Source organism: Branchiostoma belcheri, unplaced genomic scaffold (assembly GCF_001625305.1).
Source record: "Branchiostoma belcheri isolate BF01 breed outbred unplaced genomic scaffold, Haploidv18h27 scaffold116, whole genome shotgun sequence".
In the NCBI taxonomy this organism is placed as follows: Eukaryota; Metazoa; Chordata; class Leptocardii; order Amphioxiformes; family Branchiostomatidae; genus Branchiostoma; species Branchiostoma belcheri.
The window spans coordinates 741,229-752,213 of NW_017802558.1; the positions used below are offsets into that span (position 1 = coordinate 741,229).

The 10,985-nt window shown below is 40.5% G+C and overlaps 1 protein-coding gene across 1 annotated transcript in view; it reads right to left on the minus strand.

Annotated features, from left to right (window-relative positions):
* LOC109462389 overlaps positions 1-5,518 on the minus strand; it is a 5,830-nt gene extending 312 nt beyond the window's left edge. Inside the window, exons 1-7 of the mRNA XM_019758929.1 lie at positions 5,387-5,518; positions 4,440-4,669; positions 3,368-3,520; positions 2,663-2,801; positions 1,995-2,145; positions 1,337-1,475; positions 3-76 (exon numbers count right to left, since the gene is read on the minus strand). Coding sequence (XP_019614488.1) covers positions 3-76; positions 1,337-1,475; positions 1,995-2,145; positions 2,663-2,801; positions 3,368-3,520; positions 4,440-4,669; positions 5,387-5,518 — 1,018 coding nt within the window. The remainder of the gene's footprint in view (positions 1-2; positions 77-1,336; positions 1,476-1,994; positions 2,146-2,662; positions 2,802-3,367; positions 3,521-4,439; positions 4,670-5,386) is intronic.
* Positions 5,519-10,985: the final 5,467 nt, after the last annotated feature.

The following is a 10,985-nucleotide window of genomic DNA, read 5'->3' on the forward strand; positions in this document are numbered from 1 at the left end:
ACGGGGATTGTCAGAATCGGTTGTCAGGGCAGACTTTATCATACCGAGGGGAGACACGGTCGAGATCTCTGCAATGCTTGAAGCGATGCACAGAATTTTTAAATGATAATACCTACATAAGCATGCATGTAGTCCCTGAGCCCTAAATGACCTGGCTTGATCGTTACATAATAGTATTGGTTTACCACCATTCAATGTTACATCACAATGTTTTTCTCAGTTGAAACTTTGGATGGTGAAATGACTCAACATTAGTGTTAGATTAACTTACTAGTATTTCAATCCAAAAAGTTAACATAAATTTCCTGAAAGTTCCTGAAAGTAGCACATTTCATACCCTTCTCCCACATAGCCATCCAGAACATTTTAAAAAGGCAATGCAATTTTTGAGCAGAACAACTGGATTTTCAACAAGGTAAATCGTAGATTTCAAACCTCCGGGTTTTTTTGTGTTCTATTGGTTTAGGTTATTTGTTTGTGTGTAGTATGAAAGTTATGTGCGTAATATGTTTGTATGTGTTTGATGGCTACTGACGGTTGGTTCGGTATGGACTGTTGTCTCACAGTTTGACAGCCTGCGTCACCCGCGCCATTACCCGCGCCGTCATTGCTGCGCCGTCACCCAAAATTTTTATCGGAACCAGACACCCCTCTGTTTGACCCCTTTTAAATGCTAAGACCCAAAACTGCAACCTCCCCATTCCTTAACAACATGGTAAATTCCATTTTCAGCATGGCGGGGGTGTCCGGAGCACTTAAAAACCTTTTATTTCGACGCCCATAAACACATATACAATTAAACAAAAACGTTCTGCATCATCTGCAGCCCAACAGCAATACGCATACCGAACAACAGACCAATCCGTTCAGCCGATCGCGAGAAACAGCTGCTGACAGAAATGTTTCGAACCATAGTAAAACCTCCTCGCGGAAGGATATCTCCTTCCCCGGAGGTAAAAAGTGAATTTTCTGGTCATTGAAGTTGAATCAATCCTATCCCATAGCATACTGATATGTGTGAGGCAAAAATGTGATGTCGCTGGTGGAAAACGGTTGGCAATGCTTGTTTTGTATCCTGGACTGGTTCTAGTTATTTATGGGTGGTACCAAAAAAAATAAAGGGACTCCTCAGGTGGCTTGTTTTGGGATATTTCAAGTATGACATGATGACAAAAATGTGCATGGCAGTAAATGTCAATATCAGACAGATTTCCTCATTCAGAATATTTTTGGTCTCTGCCCTAAAATTGCTTCGGATACCTTTAAAGACAGACAGATCTACATTTTATCTACAGATCCGTTACCCATTCATATTAAGGATCTACTGCACCCTTACCTAACACCAGGGTTAGGAGACTCTGCCTCCAGTACGGCATGATAGGTTCCTCCACCGGGAACCAGGACTCTGTCCCTGTCTTGAGGGGTGCGACCGGTCAGAACTGGTTTCATGTTGCACTGGTTGTTGGAGGTGTAAGCTGCGAAAATACATGATTATACATTACACTTTACAGCATACATGCTCAACGGGTACTGGTATAATACAAGCATGGATACAAGTAATAATAAATTAAATACAATTGCTTTAACTAGCAAACAAAATCATCACAAAGCTGAAGAAAAAAGTGTTCTTGCAACATGTGATTTTAGAGCCCACGCCCAGTCTAGGGAAAATACGTAACTATCAATCCTTAGCCTGATGTCCAGTCTATCGCGGTTGGGGCGGGTTCTCTTCGGGGCTGCGAAAGCTCTTCCCCGCCCGACTCAGCTAGGTGACCCGGTAGGTTTTACACGACTATCGTGTTGGGGCTAATCAAGTCCCAGCGAGCAAAACTCTAACACTACAACCGGGCGGCCTTTTTAGCTGGACGGGGGAAAACTAGTATTTAAGCCCGAAAAAAAGCCTCAGCCACAACCAAGATAGACTGGATACCAGGCTAAACAAACCTATTTGCCTTTGAAAAAATATGAAAGAATCGCTTCAAATAGCGTTTTACCATCAACGAGGAACTGCAGTGGCACACGACTCAGCCCCGCCCCGACAGTGGTAGCGGCGCCTGGTGGATAGTCCTCTAGCGTTAAGGCCATGGCGTACCATCCCGGCCTCAGGCTGCCCATGGACGTCCTGTACGAGATCTCGCACTTGTCCTACGTATGTATACACAGGAGACCATACATATCTCACACCTTCACGCAGTATGTTCCCTGTAGTTGGCCTGTAGAACTACATGTAGCTATCCAGGTTCTCTTACTGTCGCCTCAAGTCAACGATGATAGATCATGATATGCACTACTCTACAGTTTTTGGTTATTGTGTATACAAATGTAACAAACGTTCTTTTTGTGTGGTTAGGATTTGGGCTAAAGTTACGATTACGCCAATGACAAACATATACACATGTAACAGTTAATATATACAGTTGACTGTAAAAAAAAAGATTAGTGCAGTTTAATGATGTCGATTTCCAGTCCCTGACAGAAAGAAACATTTGTGTGCTATTTTACCTTGAACGTTGTTTGACCCATTGAAGACTTCCTAGTCCTACGGCTTTCATTGAATACATCTTCTGCTAGATACTGGCACTATCAATGTGTTTCTTGTCAAATCAGCCTTACATCTTTCTTCCACTTATGACCTTTGCGATGTAGTAACGTTATGTCTTACCTCATCGAGAACAGAGAACGGGAGCGGATCACAAGCCTCCCCACACTCGCTGTAAACCGACGCGTACCGACACTTCACCACGTCTCCGTCCGGGTCTTCCCGCGGGATTCGGATCACGGTGTCACAGCTGATCTGTATCCTTCACAACGTGTTATAGAATGACAATCATGACTTTTACATGTATTAGTACAGGTCATGTATAAAGATTAAAAAATTACAGTTACTGTTACTGTAATAAAGGTAAAGATTACAGTAGTATCTTCCTTGAACATACTAATGTAAACTACTATTTACATTTACAGGTTCGACTTCTTGCATTTTTAGACAGTTGTAGATACATGTATATGAACATATGGAGCTAATGATAATTATGTAGATTGTAGATTGAAAAGCACAATTGCTAGAGTTTTTAATTTGTTGCAATTTTCACGGAAGGGGTAGGTTCTCTGAACATACAATTGATGAATGTGTCCTTGAACTAGTACGATTTATGCATTGAAGGTCCTCACCAGACTAGGCAACAGCGTGATACAAATAGACCGATCCCGAATCACAATGCATTAGAAGTTCAACCAATGAGAGAAGGGCAATTATCGGTTTGACCGATGAGAGAGCTGCTGCATGCACGTCCGTCAAATATTTGCATTTTTTAATGTTTTGGCGGAGGTAGGCGGGGCTTAAGGATCGGTCAATTGCAAGGTGTACCTGTATATAGCTGAGCTGGCTGAGATAGGGGAGGAGTTTGGGCGCCCGGTGTCAGGTCTGACTGACAAGTCAACATGAGCGACCAAATTCCAATCTGGATCGTGGGTTCCTCCGTTTGGATGTTGAACAGTGATCCAACAACAGCTGTCAAAGCTGAACGGGATGACAGGGAAAGGTTTAGATGGCGTTTGTTCCTCAACCAATTTATATTGCACTACTCTGAGAGTGATGTTATACGGTGGCGTACAGTGTATCAGGCCTTTGACTGAGATATATGTATTTGGCTCTGTTTGCATGGGGTATCAGAGTACATGTGTTATAATATACATCATGCAGATCCAAGTAAACCATCACAAACACGCGCGCACGCACGCACGCACGCACACACACACACACACACACACACGCACACACACAAAGACACACACGCACACACTATCTCTAGATCTCTCTAAATCCCTTTCTCTCTCTTTGTGGGCTCCCTTTGTTCAACGATTCAAAGGTTACAATGTGAATGTACAACATGTAACATTGATATATATATATATATAAAAAGACGATCGATATGAAATGCCCTCTTTCGTAAATAAACAGAATAAGGGACTATTGCATCACTCGGAACATTATCCAAGGCCCATGTTGATTTGATTATATGGATGACATCATCCGTACGTGAACCCCAAAACTGACGTGAGCGTGCGAATAAATAAAAGTTTGGCAAAAAAAAAAAGTTTCCTCATTATGAAATATACGTGGTCATAAAGGTTTAACAAATGACTAGTAAACACACACCGTATGGTATGACGAATAATAATAGATTCATTTTCATTTCTTCACATTTTCTTCTTTTTCTGAATCGATTTCGGCATTCTATGACATTAGTATCGTTTTTCCAATACTTTTTTTTGCAACGTACGACATATATTCGCTCATTTTGTGCTATTTATTACAGTATGGTCGAAAACTTTTTTTTGGGGGGGGGGGAACGGACGAAAATTCATGCGCGCGCGGATGTCATCCATATACTAGTATACATTAATTTTGTATTAATCAAATCAACATGAGACAGCACCTTATATCGGTGACCGTGTTTCCCTGCATGGAAACGTTCATGGAGTTGGACCCCTGTGACCAGTCCTCCTGCACACTGAAGTCAGTACAGTAGTATTGGGCGGGAAGAGAGCCTTCAGGGGTGTCCCAGTTACCACTGCCGATTAGGCGATTGGTGTTTATAGTGGTCTGGTCACAGTCACCACCCTCGCCGCTAGACCTCCTCCAACTCACACGAAAGTTGCACTGGATCTGGACAAGTCAAGATCATGTCAATTAGATGTCAACTAAAAGTTAAAATTTGGATACACCGCAAATAATTGTTCTCACCTAGAGCTTTCGACCAGTCAGTCTGGTCTTCTTCAGTATACTGACCCATTGAGACTTGACATGTGGCTTATTATAAGTGCGACGTCAACACTGGGTCAAAGGTATCTGGTAAACGATATCGGCCACCGTCGCGTTTTCATATTGATAGATATTCCTTTTTATGTGCCAGCGAAACGTATGAAACGTTTTCCACGTCTTTGAAACGTGAACAGAGACATTTTAGATAGGACGTAATACCATGCATGGCCACTTGGTTTTCTTCGACGAAACCATACTTTGAAAGCATAATGAAGCCCTACTACAAAATGTGTAATAAAGCTCCCACACTGTCAAACATATAGGAGAACTTTTCTACCATCAACTGTTGAACTTTGGAACAATCTTGCGGAGACAATTGCTACGATAAGGGACAAGCTGAAGTTTAAATGTGAAGTTAATTCTTTCCTCAGCGCAAATCTCTGACAGCGTTCTGTCTAGGCAGTCCGTCTGCTAATGCTGAGTGAGAGCAAACACAGATAAAAAGTGCTGTAGGAAGAAAAAGACAAGTTTGATAGAACACGAAACCTTTGATGAAATATGCAATCTTTAATAGAATATGGAAACTTTTTGTTGCTATGCGAGAGGGACTATTTTTCTTACCGTGTCCGGGTCGTTTGGAATCGGTTTCCAAGAGAAGGTCGCCCCGCGAAAATGAGAGCCTTCCACGGAGAGGGTCACGAGAAGAACCAAAAAGGCCAAGACGACACTGCGTCTCACCACCAGAGATGCCATTCTGCCTGTTTTAGGAGGAAAAACCGTCACAAGCCGACACTGCTAGATTTTGATGTTACATGCAAAACTTTTCCTAATAAAAGGAATCATATATATCAATTGTGTCGACAATTTAAAAGGATGTACTATAATTCAAGCAATCGACTGACAACAAACAGGACAAATCCTGAGTAATTTATAATATGTAATATCAGCAAAATTTCCATCGGACGCCTTATTGTTTTGTCCACTTCATGTTTACCTTTGATCATATTTGATTGTTGAAAACATGTCGCTTGTAGCCACTTCATAATCAGTTCTTTCGACTACATGAACCACGGGTAAGCCAACTTAGTCTCCACCAGACTTCTGAATAAATAGTACAAATCAGCCTGAAAGAGAATGTGACTGGCCAGGGTATTTAGCCAGCCAATATAGAGGGTCCAAATTTGACGTGCAGGCAAATTGGACCTTCTTTGGCCGCCAACTCCCCTGGCCAACTATATCCCCTTTTTAGGCCGGTTTCTAGTATTTATCCAGCCTGCAAAGAAGTCTGGTGGAAACTAAACCGAACTTGTGATGGTACAGAAGGGTTAGAAACATGTACAGATCACGTGACTCTGTCATGATTGATCGCCATTGTGATATGCCTCTCGATCTTTACCCGATGATGTCATAGCTAACACTGATATCTTTCAGTTCATCGATTAGACACAAGTACAGAGTTCTTTTCATGAGTCTGAATATCAAAGGGCAACTAACTTTGAACAGCACCTTTTTATGTTAGAAAATGCATTTTCCTTCATTAGACCACGGACCGTAACTTGTAGTCTCTACCAGGCTTCGGGAGGCGGTTGGAAAGAGTAGAAATTGGCCAAAATGAGAGATAACAGTACAGTTTGCCGCACCCGAAACTGTACTCTCTAGCGGACCAACTCTCCCGGCATGTTATCTCTCTATTTGGACAATTTCTACTCTTTGCAGCCGGCTCCCGACGCCTGGTAAAGGCTACGTACATGTGTAACTTCTCTTTTAAAAGCGTTTTTATAACTTAAACTTAGAAAAGCAATTAATGGTTTTCTACACACTGCACAAGTTCCTAAACATTTTGTCTCAGACCTTTTCAGACCATTGGCAAACAAAGTGTCACGAGAAAGTCCTTATCGACACTATATGTAACTATTAACACTTTTGCTAATGACGATTATGACAATTACAATCAATCGTCATTCAATCAACAATCATCAAGTCATCGGATAGTAAATTTGCAAATGAATACATAAAGAGAAACCGTAGAAACTTTTAAAAACGATGGTTACAATTTTAGAATCCGACGACGGTTTCTTCCGACAAATGCAACCTACAATCTCAAATACCGACGAGCAAGTATGAAATTTTCATGTTCCTTTCTTAATACAAGAACACCTACCTGGTTTATGACCGACGACAAGTCGCCCTGCTTATTTTTTGGTGTCTTATTTCCGGGTCTGATAGCAGCACAAATGTGGTGAACTTTGTATGTTACCGTTCGTTTAAAGGACCCAACACTTTCAAAATCGATATTTTTCACTATAATAGGAAAAAAAACAATGCCATGCGCATTATGCGCTTCAGTGAGAAATCCAGTAATAACATTTTAAACTGGGGAAAATTGGTAACAGTTGGCGAAGTTACAAAAAGGAGGACTTAAGAGACAGATAGATATTCGGCCTATTTTCGCGATTTTTCAAGGTGCACACGCACGTTGTACTTCAGTGAGAAGTTATATTTTAAAAGCTAATAACATGTACTTCCATAGTTGTTATTAGGAGGAGACGAATATTTTTCGTTTGTTTGTCGTTTTCGTATTTGCAATCGCAGGAATGTGTCGTCTTGTCTACAGTCGCCACAGTTACTAACAGACTTCGACCGCATGGTGCATGTACCCTGGACGCTTATTCAACAGGCGCCACACTTTAATTTGACAGCGACCACAACTGCAGCCAGTGCGATCACTGTGACATGTAAGGCTATTACGCTGAGTGCTACAGTCAACACACACGTGCTGAGTGAGCTGGACTTGCTTAGGAGACAGGAAGGAAAATCAGACACATAAGACGAACTTACTGAATGGTACAGGAGGGGGGGGGGAATTAAGACTGCATCTTTTAAGCGACTTATCCCCCTTCTAATAGACTTAAAGCATTGACGTTAATGGTAAAGCGTGCAAACTGTAACGTTACTGATTCTCTGAATATGCAGAAAATGAACGTGATATATTAAAACAGTCCCTTTGGAGCGGCGCCCTCTCGCGGGGGGTTTGCAAATTGTAGTTACCATGTATCTTGTTGACTTAAGTTCGTCGTCAAATAAGGTATTTACATTCGCCAGGAAGGCTCTTTTTTCGTGTCTTTCTAAACTACATGGTAGATATATGGGAAGTTTTTGCAGTACGTTTATTGCCATTCTCGTGGTGTTGGGAGGAGAAAATGCGGATTTCCTGACCTGGAGAATTTTGGGGAAGACAACAAAATGGCGAGATAGCCAGGAAGAAGTGCGTGGTTTGGAGATGACTTCGCTTTTTCGTACTGGTAAGCAAAATATTTGGCTGACGTTACTTCCTAGTATGAACATGTCAAATTCAACAATTTGTTTGTTTCGTAAAAATTGTGTATTTCTGGAATATTTGAGCGACCATTCCTGGGTTGAGACCGGCTTTGAAAGAATCAATTTGCCGCGTTTCTTCGCCGTTCATGGCGTAGGTTAAATGGATGTGTACAATGTAGGTCTCATTTGTCAGTCGAACAACGTTGTGAGTTCATATTTGTAAAAAGAAGCTATACGATAACAGAAACTTGTAATTGTTTTTCTCGGCGTGGTTCAAAGCACCTGTTGGAATGTGCACGTGTGCATAATTAAGTCCCTCTGATGTTCCCTCCCAAACCTCGCGTAAACAAGGCTGGAAACTCAAAAGGTTCAAATTGTCAAATTTGGTAAAGTGGTCAAATGCTATCAAGCGTTTTTTTCTATTTTTCTTTGATATAGGCTTGTTATATCATCTGCATTATCGACTCATTTGCATAATTTATGCAAGAAGGAAATGTTACAATAGATTTCTTTGCCCTGTCTCTATAGTTCACTCCTTATGTTTAAGTCTAAATTAAAATACTCAAAATAACTATATGCCTAACGTTAAAATTATAAATTCTGTGCAGTTGCTCCATTTATTAAGCAGCTCTGTCCACACGTTAACTTTTGTTTGATAATGGCTGTATCTCTCTTAAGCTTGCCAAACTGATAAGGAAATTACTTCTAACTGTGGCAAAAGACAACTTGTATATCTTCATGTGTGCAGATGGCGTTTAAGTAACAAGTATACGCCTGTTTCCCCGTGTGTGGATATGGCGTTCAGCACCAAGGACAGGATTAGTTGCCTGTATTATATTCTGGTCAACCAATGAGAGGGTGTCAATTTTCGGTTCGACCAATGAGAGAGTTGCTACCAAAGTCTATCATATATTTGCATTTTCATGTTTCTATTTCAACTTTTTGCGCCTGTGGGCCAGGTTATCGGTTCAGTCTATAATACGGACTAAGTATAAGTGATTTCAAAGCAAGATTTAGCTTCAATACCAACACTTGTAGTCGATATGGACGTTATGCTTGACAGACAAGTCCGAAAAATATAGCTACTTCTGATTGGTTCTCTTTTCGCTGAATTAATGAAGGTCGATCTGGATTGGATGAGGAAGTTAATTGAATTGTGGCCGTTCTGTACCACACCTGTGTGTAATTGCACACATGTGCAGACACGTGACACCGGCCCGTCGTTCGACCTCGTGTGGCGAGTGCTGTTTGTGTGCTAGTTGTTTGCTAGTTTTGGGGTAAATTTTCGTGCTTTGTCGTTTTTGGTTTGGAAAATAGCTATCGAAAGGTGTAAAGTAGATGTTTTGGGATGTTTTCTGTGGTGTATATATGCCGTTCTTTGGGATGTTTCCGAAGGGGAGAAAATGCGCATTTCCTGACCCGGCGAGGTTTGAACAAGAAAAGGAACATGGCGACTGTCGGGCCAAGGGAAGAGCGGCGTGGTGTTGAAAAGATTCGTTTTTACAAGGTAAGGCAGCAAGACTGTCTCATTAGATTTATTCCCAACAAGCCTATAACTACCAAGTAGTATATTCTGAGTAAACGCGTGTTGTTCTACAAGATTGTCTCCCAGTTTTAAAACGACTTGTTCTTTGCCATTTTCTTTCACTTTTTGCTTTCGCTTTTGAATGTTTTGCCCCTGATTAATGTTTGGGAGAACACTGAATGTATTTCCTCCGTGTCAACTGACGCTGATGCAAAGCTATGGACCATTTTTGGTACAGAAACGACTTATTTAAATATGTTTTGTTTTGTTTGAAATCTTCGCTGGCGTGGTGAGTTTGGCGATGCCACTTTGTATTGAGATGTGCCGCCCCTGGACATAATTAGATTCCATCTATTTTCCCGCCAAAAAGTTGTGTAAACAAGGCTTCCTCAAAGCTTCAACGGGTAAAAAATTTGGATTTCACATAACATGATATAGAATTATTTTAAAACGGTTTAGTATTGACACCAAAAAATTCAGTTTTTCAGGGCCAGAAATACTGTTTTTGTCATACATGTAATGTTACATGCATTCAAAATGACCTGCAACACTAATTTTACATGTAAAGTTACATGCATGTAACGTTACTACTCACTTTACTTTTAATACTCCAATTACATTGTACTACATTTTGTACATGTACAACAATATTCTTACAGAAATGGCCAAATGTGGGTCGATCATTAGTCAAATGGTTTTATCCCACTTTTGTCCTTAGATGAAAATGCTTCCAGACAAATAACGCTACTTCTAAATCTATTTTCTTTCTAAATCTTAATTTTTTTTCAAATTTTTTTACATTGCTCACAGAGCTATATTGGTGTTGAGAAGCATAAAGAATGGATAGACCACACTGACTCCAATATATAATATATATGATATCAGTGCATACATCTAATCTGTTTAAAAAAAGTTTTGCCAGCATACTGTAAATCCTACAAAGAAGCTACAGAGAAATTGTGTACCTGCTAATGAAAATATTTCAGAAAATGGATGCTAGTGTTGTAGAATCACGGCGGTCTGTCACTACGGCATTCTTTCCCATTGCTATGCGCGTTCTAAAAGGTATCGGGTTACAAGACGCTATTTTGGCCTGTTTTGTACTACCCGTAAAATATTTGAAAATACACAAATAATATTTAGGGGTAAATTTCGTCAAATTAAAATAAAATTATCGTCTTAACATCCCTTAAATGTTAGCTTTTTATGTTAAATCAATGATTTTTTTAAAATTTCGCTCAGAAAGACGATCATTTTCGGGTTTCCGAGCACATGTCATGTCACGTTTTTAGGCAAATATCGTTCAAACCTGGCTACGTATATTACCCCAGATCCCCGATTTTTATATTTTTCGCAGACTAGGAATAAGACAAAAAA